This window comes from Leopardus geoffroyi, chromosome B4 (genome assembly GCF_018350155.1).
Source record: "Leopardus geoffroyi isolate Oge1 chromosome B4, O.geoffroyi_Oge1_pat1.0, whole genome shotgun sequence".
Classification (NCBI taxonomy): domain Eukaryota; kingdom Metazoa; phylum Chordata; class Mammalia; order Carnivora; family Felidae; genus Leopardus; species Leopardus geoffroyi.
Window position 1 is genome coordinate 22,735,205 of NC_059341.1, and position 13,963 is coordinate 22,749,167.

General features: G+C 44.8%; 1 protein-coding gene across 21 annotated transcripts in view; it reads left to right on the top strand.

The window, feature by feature from the left end:
• Nucleotides 1-13,963, top strand: part of KIAA1217 (KIAA1217 ortholog) — a 451,458-nt gene that overhangs the window by 416,397 nt on the left and 21,098 nt on the right. For all 21 annotated transcript variants that reach the window (XM_045462891.1, XM_045462888.1, XM_045462889.1 and 18 more), the window contains 3 exons: nt 6,353-6,528; nt 12,114-12,244; nt 12,819-12,966. In XM_045462891.1, the coding sequence (XP_045318847.1) occupies nt 6,353-6,528; nt 12,114-12,244; nt 12,819-12,966 (455 nt within the window). The remainder of the gene's footprint in view (nt 1-6,352; nt 6,529-12,113; nt 12,245-12,818; nt 12,967-13,963) is intronic.

Below are 13,963 nucleotides of genomic sequence, written 5' to 3' on the forward strand. Positions count from 1 at the left end.
TATTGAAAAAAAAAAAAAAAACTCCTTCATCAGATAGAGGACACTTCCCAAGTGGTTTTATGAAGCCAGCTGGCATTACCCTACAAGCAAAACCAGTCAAAGATATTTTAAGAAAAGAAAATATAAACCAGTATCCCTCATGAAAGTGTATGTAACAAATCCAAAACAAAATATTAGCAACTGAATCCAGCAGTATATAAAGAGAATATTATCCTGGTTTTCATCCCAAGAATGCAAGATTGTTTTAACATGAAAAAAAAAAATCAATGTATTTGACCTTATTTATGAAATAAAGGAGAAAACCCATATCATTTCAATAAATACAGAAAAACCATGTGATAAAATTCAATGCTGATGATAAAAACATTCAGCACTCTAGTACAAGGACACTTCCTTAACTTGGTAAAGGACGTCTGAAAAATCTACAGAAAACATAGTTGATGGTGAAACACTACACATTTCCCATAAAATCGGAAACAAGAGCCAAGAAGGCTGTCTCACTTACTATTGAGTACTGCACTTAAGATCCTAACCAGTGCAATAAGGCTAGAAAAAGAAAGAAAAGGCATACGTATAGGAAAATAAATTGGCTTTACTCACAAATGACATGATTGTATATATATAGAATCAGAAAGACTACAAAAATTGCTACCAGAAATAAGTAAATTAAAGCAAAATCACCAGAATCAAGTCAATATGTAAACATATAAAAATGTTTATATACAATATAAATCCATGCAATTGATTTATCCACGCAATGGAATACCACTTAGCATAAACAAAAATGAACTATTAAAACACTCAACAACACCCAGAAAGGGTGAAGGGAAGAAGGGAAGAAGCCACACCCAGAAGATTACATACTGTGTCTGCAGAACAGAAAAACTAATCTATAGGGACAGAAAACAGATTGGTGGTTTCTCTGGGCTGGGGTTTGGGTGACTGATTATAAAAGGTCATGAAGGAGTTTTCTAGCGTGATAAAAAATGCTATCTTTTCAGTGGTGGTTACATTGGTGTATACATTTGTCAAAATTCACTGACCTGTGCACTTAAAATGGGTATATTTTATTGCTTGCAACCTATAATAGAGGGTTTTTTTAAGTTAATTGAAAGGTAGGTATCATTGTAATGATTTGAACTGCTAGCGACTAATTTATTTGAAGCATTTAGAGAGAGATGCTGATCTACATCCTGCCTTCAGCTCACTTCACACACTGCTGGGATGAACAGGAGAGTCCTGTGTCCTAGGGACATTGGCCAGAACACCGTCCAGGAGGGCAGGGGGACTAGCGGAAAGGGGAAGGAGAACGTGGGCACATGCTTATTCCTTCATGATTAACTTATCATTGCCTAGCATTGGGCTATGGAAAATTCCCTCTGTAATCCCTCCAGCTGGCTCTGGTAAGCCCGTCTTTTGGAAGGAGGATCCTATAACCTGGAACTCCGGGCAAACCTCCTCTCCAAGGGGAATAATTTTAATGCAATCTGACCATGTTACCAGTTGAATAACTTGAATATTACGTACATTCTTCTGATATGTCTGCACTTCTGAGCAACGTTCTATTGAAATTCATTTGTGCAGCAAATATGCGGTGGGTACCTACTGTGTGCCAGAAACTGTGCTTGGTGGCTGGAAATAAAACAGACACGTCCCTGCCTTGTTAGAGGAGCAACTTGGGGTGGTTGAACAATGACTAGGTGGAATTCAGAAGACTTGGTTGTCACCATGATTCTGCCCTTAATGACTGAGTGACCCTGAATAAGTCACTTAACCTCTCAGAGCTCCACTTTTCCCATCGTCCAGATTTCAATTTTCAGAATTTTAAACATCCCAGTAATAATTTCCAGTTAGATAGCCACTGTTAATATCTGCTGCTAACAGGACCATGACTTGTTTTGGAATTTGTCTGTGAGATTTGGTGGGACGGTTAGGTACAGAGGGCTGTGACATGACCCATCCATTCAAGAGCCCTTCTCTTAGACCATAATGTTTACTCTGAGTGACTCATCAGAATTGTCTGAGGAGTTGAAAGAATTCCCAGTGCCCAGGCTACCCGGTAGACCAATGAAATCACAGCCTCTCAGGGGGTAGCACCCAGGTGTCAGTCACTTTTCAACACATTTAGTCATGCACTTATTTGTCCCTTGCATCCCTGTGACCCCTCATCTCCCCACCCCTTCAAAGGAAATAGCTCTGTGGGGTTTGACCTCCCGTTTTGATAGCTGGCAGTGCTGCTGTGTATAGTCAACAACCACTGCAGTCAGAGCAAGTCGGAGCATGAGAGGTGAGCCCACCGCATATCTGAGCCCATGGGTCAGCCCATATATCTACAATCTAGGAAGGCATTTCGGATTCTCCTTTGTTTGTTCTTAACAGCATTACTGCTTAGTCCAGGCGTTTATCCGTATTTATTAAGTACCTGCCGTGAATGGCCCTGTATCCTGGAGACTCTGTGAAGAGCAGAAATTAACCACATGAAGGGAACAGCAGGTGCAAAGTCCCTGTGGCAGAAAGGAGCCTAGCCAGTCGAAGACCAGAAAGGAAGGATGTGTGTGTGACTGGAGCAGGGACTGCCGGCTGCACGCCACGTGAGGAGACTGGCGATGTGGGAAAGGGTGAGACTTCCTTGTGCCTTGTGGGCAAAGCTCGAGCTGCAGAGAACATGGGAGGAAGTTGCCCTCGATGCATCGTTTCCATACCTGGTGGCTTTTAGCAGCATACTGACTGTTTTTAAGACCACAAGAAAAAGCCGTTATTAGCAGAAGCCATGAGAGCATGACTATGAGTCATACAGAGGAGGTAACCCGGGAGTGGCACGTTTCTATTTGCTTCCCTTCCAGACAAAACTGCAGGCCCCACCCCCAGGGCCTGGTTTGTGCCAGACACTGGTGTAAGCACTTTATTCCCTCACTGAACCTCCATTACCAGCCTATGAGATAAGAACGATTATTGCCCCTTTTATGGATAGACACCAATGAATAATTTGCTCACGGTCACATGGCTACCACGTGATAAAGCTAGAAATGGAACCCAGGCAGTGTCTTGCTGGATGGGCAGGTAATCAGTACAGAGCTGATGTTGGAACGTGACGGTGGCCCTGCTTGCTGCTTGTGTTGAAATGTTTTATCTTCATTCAACAAAAATAGAAGACACCGTGAAGGTTTGAGTTGAGGGTCACATGGTCAGATGGCGTCTGCACAAATAGCGGACAATTGACAAAAGCATCATTCTCATGAGGTCACATACAGTGGTTGTGCTACAGCCCATGACAGCAGAAAACAAACAGCTAATTGAAATTTCAGGGAACCTTTAGGTATGATACAATAGGTATCATGTAACTTCTGTCTCTGAGGCTGGTTGAACGAATTCACTTGATGGATGTGCTATTAGCAAACTCTCCTGCCCCAGAGAAACACTTAATACAGGACTTGGAAACAGGAATCAAGCGTTTGACTACATTCTTCTGAAGCCAGATGCAAACCACACATCTTCTGCTCTCCAGAGTAAGGAACAAGAGTGCTCTGGAAAGTATATGGAAAGTTATGTGGATGTTGTGGCACTATGTGTGCAAACAGCCTACATAAAACCCAGGGAAAATAACAAATTGCCAAGAACCTTGAGCTCATCTGGGATCATTGTTGTTGCAACCACCAACATCAAGTATTATGTTTTCATGGTCTGTGATTACATGGCATTCGGTACGTGGACCTGTGTAAACAAGAGGGACACAGATTCTCTCTTTTTTTAAGTTTATTTATTTGTTTTAAGAGAGCAGAGGAGGGAGAATCCCAAGCAGGCTGTGTGTTAGCCTGCAAATCCCACTGCGGGGTTTGAACCCACGAACTGTGAGATCATGACCTGAGCTGAAATCAAGAGTCAGACACCCAACCAGCTGAGCCACCCAGGTGCCCCAAACATAGATTCTCTTTTAACTAATACAGTGAAATAGTCCATGGCTAAATCAACATTTCTTGATCACCTATTCGATACCAAGCAGTAGCTCATGTAATCCTCAGACTAGCACTGCTAGAGGAAGTGAATCCTTATCCTTGAAGATAAGGAAATGGAGACCAAGTGAGTCTAAGGAACATGCCAAAGTCTCACGGTAGCCAGAGTTTGGGGTTCGATCCAAAGTGGAACCAAAAAAGGCTCTGAACAGTGCAAAGCAGTCTTGAAAAAGAAGAAATCTAGAGGCAACACACTCCCTGATTTCAAAACATAAGGCAGTGGTATAATAATCAACATAGAACATAAAAACAGACACGTAGATCAATAGAACAGAATAGAAAGCCCAGAAGTATGATTCCATTCATATATGGTCAATTAATTTATTTATGATAAAGGAGCCAAAGATATACAATGAGGGAAGAAAGGTCTCATCAATAAATGGTGCTGGGAACACTGGATGCCTCATGCAAAAGACTGACACTGGACCACCATCTCTCACCAAACACAAAAGTTAACTGTAAAATGGATTTAAGACTGGAATGTAAGACCTAAAACCATGAAACTCCTAGAAAAAAAACATAGGCGGTAAACTCCTTGACAGAGGTATTGGCCATGAATTTTTAAAGCTAACACCAAAAGTAAAAGCAACAAAAGAAAAAATAAACAAGTAGGACTGCATCAAAGTAAACAGCTTCTGCACAGCAAAGGAGACCATCAACAAAGTGAAAAGGCGACCTACCGAATGGGACAAAATATTTGCAAATCGTATATTTGATAAAAGGTTAATATCCAGAGTATGTATACCTCAATACAAAGAAAAAATCAACCAAACCCCAAACAACCCAATTTTTAAATATGGGCAGATTTGAAAATAGATAATTTTCCAAAGAAGATATGAGCATGACCAATAGGTACGTGAAAATTATACCCAACTTTATTAATCATCAGGGAAATGCAAATGAAAACCACGATGAGATATCACCTCGCACCCATCAGAATGGCTAGTACCAAAAAGACGAGAAATGAAAAGTGTTGGCGAGGATGTGGAGAAAAAGGAGCCCTCGTACACTGTTGGTGGGAACGTAAATTGGTGCAGCCACTCCGGAAAACAATACGGAAGTTCCTCTAAAAATAAAAATAGAACTACCATGTAATCCAGCAGTTCCATTTCTGGGTATTTATCTAAGGGGAACAAAAACAGTAACTCAAAAAGATACATTACATACTCAAAAAGATACATTACATACGCTCCCATGTTTATTGCTGTGCTGTTTACAATAGCCAAAAGATGGAAACAAAAGTGTCCATCAATGGATGGTCAATATTGTAATATTATATGGTGACTAGGCTTGTTGAGCATTGAGTAACGTATAGAATTGTTGAATCACTGTGTTGTACACCTGAAACTAATATAACATGGTATGCCAACCATACTTCAGTAATAAATAAAAATAAAAATAATTAGGTGTTTATATACAATGGACTATTACTCAGCCATAGAAAAGAATGAAATCTTGCCATTTGTGCCGGTATGGATAGACCTTGAGGGCACAATGCTAAGCGAAATGAGTCAGAGAAAGACAAATGTCATATGATCTCTCTTATATGTGGAATAATAGTAATAAAAAAAAGCCTCGTGGATACAGAGAACAGATTGGTGGTTTCCAGAGGGGGGAGTGTGAGAAATGGGTGAAGGGGGTCAAAGTTTTTAAAAAAGCCTCTGAGATCTAAAAGGCCAACTAATATGGGTATTTGGGGCACCATGATGGGAGGAGGCTGCAGAAGGCAGGAAGGAATATTTTGGTGCACAGACCACTTCTCCTAACTTTACAGATATTCTCCTAACACCGTAAGCCACATTCCTAAACATTCCACTCTTGCAGCTGAAGTCTTGCACAGAGAAAGAGAAAGTGATGTTTCCAAGACCACGTGAGTTCAAGGAAGGAGCGTGGGTTGGGTCACTGGGTTCTGCATCATCACACGCTCAGTTCCGTGTTTCAATTTGGGGCTTGCAAAGCCCAGGCGCATCTTCAGAGCTACACAACCAGCAAAAAAAAAAAAAAGGGTGCTTGACTCCAAAGCTAGTGCTCTCAGCTGCTCCCTGTAAAAAACATGTCAGTGAGAGTTTACGCCTGTTGTCCATGCTGCGCTGACCGGAGTAAGTGTCCTATTTTTTGCAGACACAGACATGAAAGTCTGGTTGGCAGTTGGCAGTAAACCTCAGATGTTGACTGAAGTAGCAATATTATATACAATCTCTGCTTCCTTCCCTTTCTCACTGAAATAAATATTCAGCTGCAGGGCTGTTTACCCCAGCCGGCTTCTGAAGACCGTCAGGCAGTCAGTCGCCACGATGTCAGTCAGGCAGCACCAATTGAAGTTGATTTCTTTTGTTCAACAGCTGCAGAACCAGGAGCTGCTGAGGGCAATGATGAAGAAGGCCGAGCTGGAAATCAGCGGCAAAGTGATCGAAACCATGAAGAGGCTGGAGGACCCTGTGCAGCGACAGCGCGTCCTTGTGGAACAAGAGAGACAGAAATATCTGCACGAAGAGGAGAAGATCGTCAAAAAGCTGTGGTGAGTGCCAGTCACCTGTTGGGCCCGAAAAAGACACTGTCCTTGCCAACGAGAAGCCCCTTCCTAGATGGTGCTCTCTCCCTCTCTCTCTTTTAACTTTTTTAAAAGTTTATTTATTTTGAGAGAGAGAGAGAAGGAGAGAGCAAGGGGGCAGGAGGGCGGGGAGAGAGAGAGAGAGAATCTCAAGCAGGCTCCGCACCAACAGCACTGAGCCCGAAACAGGGCTCGAACTCCCAAAGCATGAGATCATGACCTGAGCCGAAACCAAGAGTCGGCCGCTTAACCCACTGAGCCACCCAGACGCCCCTCCCTCTTTCTTTTTTTTTTTTTTTTTCAACGTTTATTTATTTTTGGGACAGAGAGAGACAGAGCATGAACGGGGGAGGGTCAGAGAGAGAGGGAGACACAGAATCGGAAACAGGCTCCAGGCTCTGAGCCATCAGCCCCGAGCCCGATGCGGGGCTCAAACTCCCGGACCGCGAGATCGTGACCTGGCTGAAGTCGGACGCTTAACCGACTGAGCCACCCAGATGCCCCTCCCTCTTTCTTTATTGAGCACCTACTGTGTACAAGTTAGGGTTCTGCTGGTTCTGGGTATCCTTGGACACTTAGTGCCCCTCTGTCCAGACCCTGGCAAGTTCAACTGCGCTGTCTCATTAACAGCTGGAGCACCGCGCTCCTTTGTAGGGCTCGGCAACAGAGAAAATGAGAGGAAGCAAATGGCAAAACCCAATGATAAATGGGAAGTCTGCATTTAATCTCAGTAAATGAAAACTAATAGCCAAAATAATGGTGTTAAAATTATCTTCCTATTATTCAACTGTAGTTAAAAGCACAAAAGAAGAATTTAAGTGTAAAGTAGGTCTGATCCAGGAATGAAAGATGCCTCCTTGAATGTTATCAATCTTCTATGAGGTTCTTATTGAAAGCATCTATCAAGTCCCACTATTGAAATGAGCAGTTTTATTACTCCCCAGTCACTGGGGTGGGCACGTCTTTTATGGTAATATATGTTTTGTTATGCAATGAAGATTTATCATAGAATGATTTCACCTTCTAGTGTAATGAGTAGTAATTTTTCTGGATTCTCCTAGCATTGTTAATTCTCTTAAATCTCCCAAATTGGGACTAGAAAGAAGCAACTTTCACGTTCTTCTCATGGGCAGAAGGACCAGAAGTCTCCATGATGGAAAGTGTTATTTTCCATCAACTGTTTGATATTTGAGCCTGTGTCACCCCAGATGCCCACCCAGTGTGTCTAATTAAAATAAGAATGTCCCTCTCAGTAGCAGTCCAGAGGGGGGAAAAATCAATTAGAGTTATAATTTTCCAAAAAAAAAAAAAAAAAAAGAATTTGACCACTGTTCACCAACATCTCAAAATAGCTTCTAATATTTTATGTAGTTCATTCATTTGTAGACCATTAATCACCCACCGTGAGGTGATAAGGCTATTATTTGTCTGAAATGTTTTTGTGATGGCCCAGTTTTCTACATCTAGGTGTTAAAAGATTCTTCTTGAAAACTTCTTTAAAAATGTGTAGCCTTTTAAGAATATTTTATGTTTTCCAATTAAATCACAAAAAAGTAAATTTCCTTCTTTTAAGAATTGTGTTTATCAGTCAGCTAAGTCTTGCTTTTGCTCTAGAAAAAGTACTTAATCTCAGTACTACCCCAGTAGCCCAGCACAGGAGTGAGCGAGGAAGGGGCATGGGGAGCCTATCAGGAGATCACTTCATCTGTGGGCTGGCTGCACCTGGAGAAGATGTGCACAGGGCATTTGAGGAGCTCCAGTCCGGCAAAGCAGAGCATATGAGTATGTGTATAGCCCAAAACAGGTGGCTCACCTGTGCCAGGTGACCCTACGCAAAGGAAAGATTGCTTCGGGCCCCAGGGATCAAGAAGACAACCTGAAATAAGTTATTTGTCCTGTGCCCCCAGACCCAGGGCAGCGCCGTGTGTTTAGCGGGGTCTCACAAAGGGTTTGTTAAACCGAACCAGGCTGGCCTGGAGGTCAGATGGGGTTCCATCAGTGAAAGCGGGGCGAGGGATGGGGGGTTCCCAGGCAGAGCAACCCTGTGAGCCAGCAAGACTCAGGACCAGGAAGGTGCAAGGTGTCCTTGGAAAACTGGGGGCCGACCACGTTGGCGGAGATGATGCAAGATACTAGACCATGTCTCATGTCTGGGTAACGCCATCCCCCCTTGCATGATGCCTGCCCGTATCTTACACCACATTCACGCCCTGCCTGCCTGCTCCGTGTGTGCAGGGACTGTGTTTACCGAGATTGGAGGATCATGTGACAGAAACCTAGATTCCTGGCTTTTCATGGAAGCTCCTGGGTCCAACCCCAGATCCAGAACCTCTCTGGATGGAGCGTAAGAATGTGCATTTTACCCAGGGGAGTTTCTCAAGTGTCTTCCCATTTGACCAGCCTGATGAGGAGGTCACTGACGTTTTTTGATCAAGGATGCAGCAAAGTTTTTTGATCAAGGAAACACAGCAAAGGATGCAGAGCTGTGTTTCAGAAAGGTCCCTCTGGTGATCATGTGCAGGACTGTTGGAGGGGGAAACATTGGTGTCAGGGAAACCATATTGGCAGCAGCTAGAACAGTCCAGTCGAAAGTCAGTAAGGCCTGGGGCACAAGGGTGGCTCCCTCCATCAGTTAAGCGTCTGAGTCTTAATTTCGGCTCAGGTCATGATCTCAAGGTTTGTGGGATTGAGCCCCGCATTGGGCTGTGCACTGACAGCATGGAGCCTGCTTGGGATACTCTCTCTCGCTCTCTCTCCCTCCCTCACTTGCATGCATGCACTCTCACTCTCAAGATAAATAAATAAACTTTAAAAAAAATGTCAGTAGGCCTGAATCAAGGAGTAAAAACAGGAATGGGAAGAGAAATCAAATGAAAACGGACTGTTACAAAAGACAGCTGGGGGCACCTGGGTGGCTGTCGGTTAAGTGACTGACTTCAGCTCAGGTCATGATCTCATGGTTTGTGGGTTCAAGCCCCGCATCGGGCTCTGTGCTGACAGCTCAGAGCCTGGAGCCTCCTTCAGATTCTTTGTCTCCTCTCTCTGCCCCTCTCCCACTTGTGCTCTGTCTTACTCTGTCTCTCAAATACATGAGAAATACATGTAAATACATGTAAAAAAAAAAAAGACAACTGGAAATTTCAACTTAGGAGCATCAGGAAAACAATCTCCCCTCCTCCTTCCCTCCTCTCCCCTCCCCTGCCCTTCACCTTACACATACACACACACACACACACACACTAGAAAATAAGTTCTCTTGGGTGTCATGTTGGACTAAGTTGCTGGTGAGCTGTTAAGAGGGCAGAGAAGTGAAATTTGGATCTAGAATATGGAGAGAAATGGAATCCAGATCATTTCTCTTTGGTGGGTTTCTACTTGGAAATAATAATTGGGCTTCTAATAACTGTCAAATTAAATATACTTCATTAATATATTAATGAAAACATTAATGCTTCTTTTAACTAACATAGTATGAAAAGCAACTTACACAAATAGAATGGATTTAGAGCTAAACCACAGCATCTGTGAACATCTGGCTTTCCTTTGAGCCGAGTTCACATCTCCAAAGTCATATTGATTACATAATATTGAAAGTTTGTTTTCAGCATTCATTTTAGCTCCATGATCTCTGTTACATTTTGAATAAACAAATTTTATCTGAGTGCTTCATAATATATTCATAAACATATGAACAGAAATGACATTGTTGTATACAATAATATCAATACACTTTTGTGTATATTCCTTGATCAACCCAGGAAAAGCTGTGACATTTATGGGTCTTCTGTGTTCAGAGTTATGAAATCCCAAAGGCACATCATGTAAAAGAGATTAAAATAGAACTTTAGGCAGACTGACTTCAGGTCAGATGATAGCTCTTAGGAGTATTCATTGACACCTGGCAGACTTGTGGGTTGTTAATGGAACCGTGATAACATTTGGGTCTTAGCTCTTCCCTCGGAACTTGGAAGGACTGGACAGTGTGTCCAGTCTACACTCTAAGATATTTCAGTTTGGTGATGAAGTGGTAAATAACTTTTGCACACATAGGTGCCATATTTAGAGCTCTTAGGTGGGATGGCTTACATCGTCTCCTCAGGGGTGTGGTTAGCTGCAGGAAGTTTCCTGTGGGTGGGTTCCCATAACACCAGGTACCTTTCCATAGTTTGCAAATGTGGACAGTGAGCAGTTGGGGCTTTCCCTTTGGGTCCTGAGTTGCAGTATTTCATCTGAAGGGATCACAGGCAGTTTGGGTCCATTTTCCATAATAGAATGAAAGACGTCACCAAAAACTCCATCTCGCTTCTCTACAGCGGATGGACTTGTTGTTTGTCCCATTGGTCCTTGTTAAACACACATGGCATCCCGCCTGAATCCGTCCTGCAGTAGCTGTGCCATCCATAACCTCCATCTGTGCCCCCACTTAGCGTGAAGGGTCTTGGCAGGCCATCTTTTTACAGATACGCTGTGTCTTCTTTCCCTGTTCCCCGCCAGCCCCTAGCACTGCCCCTGTAGGTGAATGCTGTTTGCCTACCGCCACCTAGTGGTTCTTAATCTCTCAACGTTCTTGTCCTCCACTACCTTAAGAGAAGTTTTCTGTTGTCAGATTTACAGGCAAACTGAAATGATACAACCGTGTTTATGATGGGTGATTAATGTGCCCAGGAGACAGGATGTTGTTGGTTTGTTTCGTTGGTTGCTTTGCATTTTGAAGCAGAAGACCTCAGAACTAGCAGTACCTGTGTGTGTGTGTGTGTGTGTGTGTGTACATGCGTGCGTGCACCTGCGTGTGTCTTTCTCTCCCTCTCTCTTACACACACATACACACCAGAAATCAAATCTGTGATCGTTCTTCCTCTTTGGAGCTTAGAGAGGAAAGTCAGTCCTTATTGATGAGGCCATCAGTATAAACCAGAGGTTCTCAATCAGGGGCAAGTTTGCTCCCCTCTCCCACCCCATCCCCACTTCCCTCAGGGACATTTCCCAGTGTCTGGAGACATCTTTGTTTGTGACACGCTGGGGAGAGGGTGCTACTAGATCTAGTGGGCAGGGGGCAGGGGTGCTGTGAAACACCCTACAATGCACAGGTCAAGTCCCTATAGGAAAGAATTATCCAGCCCAATATATCAAATTTCAGGTTTAGAAGGCTAATATAAGCCAATCAGGACCCCTCCTTTTGCCCCGCTACGGCGTGCGCTCCCCTCCCCCACCCCATCACCTTACAAAATGCACACTCCCCTCCCTTAGTTGGCATCAGCACCACTGAAAATAAAGAATGGGTCCAGCCTCCACTTCCCCTCTGGCCAACCTGGGCATCCCCAAGAGCAGGCCCTGGGAAAACTCCTTGCACCCGCCTTACACCTCAGAGGAATATTTAAGCCACACCAAGCTACTCTCTCGAGATACTGCCGTCATCTTAGCGGAAGGCCAGGGGAGGCTGGGCCGCGGTGAGCAACAGGAGGCTCGGATGGGCCCTTTGCTACTACAGCTGCCCTTTTTGGGGGGTCTCGGTGTTCACTGCCACCTACTGGTCTGCTTGCCCCCACCCCCAGTGAGCTGGAAGACTTCGTTGAAGACTTGAAGAAGGACTCTACGTCGGCTGCCCGAGTGGTCACTCTAAAAGATGTGGAAGATGGGGCTTTCCTCCTGCGACAAGTGGGAGAAGCAGTAGCCACCCTGAAAGGTGAGCCTCCTCCTTGAAGGGGAGAAGTCCAAAGCGTGTCTCCGGGAGGAGAGCGGGGGGGAGGGGGGGAGGTTAAAACTCTGTCCGACAGTGACAGATCCGTTCGTTCGTGCATGTGTGCCTGCAAGTGTTCATCAAATACCCTGTGGGCCAGGCGCTGTTCTAGGCACTGGCGATGCCTCACTGAACAAAATGGGCAGATGTCCCTGTCTTCTTCGAGCTTCTATTTTAGTGGGCGCCGTAAGATTTAGGGCGAAATGATACCAATGACAGTTTCTCTCCACTGGCTCTTCCAGTGTGCCAGGGCACCTGTGCCAAATTCATTGAAAATGGCCCTCAGGGACAGTTGCCTTTATCCCAGATAAGCAGACAGGAAGTGAGGCACAGAGGACCTCTGCCCTTGCCCGAGGTCACTTGGAACCCGGCTCTGTCTGACAGGCGTCTGCCTCCTGGAGATGTGTGCGGAGCGCTGCCGCCGATGAACCCCACGCTCCCGACCCGACCCAGCGTGCGTGTGTGGGATGGGGTCTTGTTCCGCTTTTTCTCCAACTCACCCTCTGCTCTTGGCCTACAGGAGAATTCCCCACCTTACAAAACAAGATGCGAGCCATCTTGCGCATAGAAGTCGAGGCCGTGCGGTTTCTGAAGGAGGAGCCCCACAGGCTGGACAGCCTCCTGCAGAGAGTACGGAGCATGACCGACACCCTGACCATGTTGCGGAGGTAACCGGGCCCCCCCCCTGGGGGCGGGGAAACTCGTGAGGGAGGACGGCAGCAACTCCTTCCCACCTCAGACGTTCCATTGCAGTATGACTTGAGGTCCCGATCGTTCAGCACAGGCCTGCTGCGTTTGGCACATCCTAGAGCTTAACGTTAAGAAACATTAAGTAAACATTTTTTTCAAAAAATCATTTGAAGGTGGTCCTTTTTAATAACACTTTAAGATTAAAGAATGCATCAAAATATTTTATTAGCCTTCTTCACTTCTGGAGCACAGATGACTTCAGTTAGAAGAAGAAATACACACAGAATGAAGTTCAAGAGACAGCGTTAGAGGCGCGGCCCTGCCTAACTGGAGAGAGGGAGGGCAGGAGGGAGGAGAGCTTGAGAACTGGAAGTTGCCTTCATGAAGATGACTACTGACAGTGGAAGAGAGGGCAGGTGGCAGGAGAGGGAAAGGGGGGGAACAGATCCTCGGGGGTCCCTTGGGGATTGGAGGAACAGGGTAGGTAAACAGCAAAAGAAACAAGTGAGTAGCAGAGGAGAGTCATCGAATGCAGTGTCTCTTTTCAAATCAAAAATAGACATTTTAATAGGAAGAAAGTAAGGGACTGATTAAAGATTGTAGGTCAAGTACCATGTATCATATCATCTGACATACCCTACATCGATTGTAACAACAGCTCCCGAGGAAGCACCAGAAGGCAGTCTCATCCTCCCTCCTCCTTATCATCATCACTACATTCTACAGAAAAATATCTGAGGCTCAGAAAGGTACAGTTCCCAGCATCCTAGAGCTAGAACCTGCCAGAACTGATGATACTCAAACACAGGCCTGTCTGACCCCAGAGCCGTGTTCTTTCCACTGCACCGTGGGTGGAAATGCACAGATAGCTTCACGTGACCCCAAAATGCAGAGGAGGATGAGGACCAACCGGGCTGTTAGATTTGGAGTCACTGTTGACCTCCCAGAAAGGCGTGGTCGAGTCCAGGTGGGGAA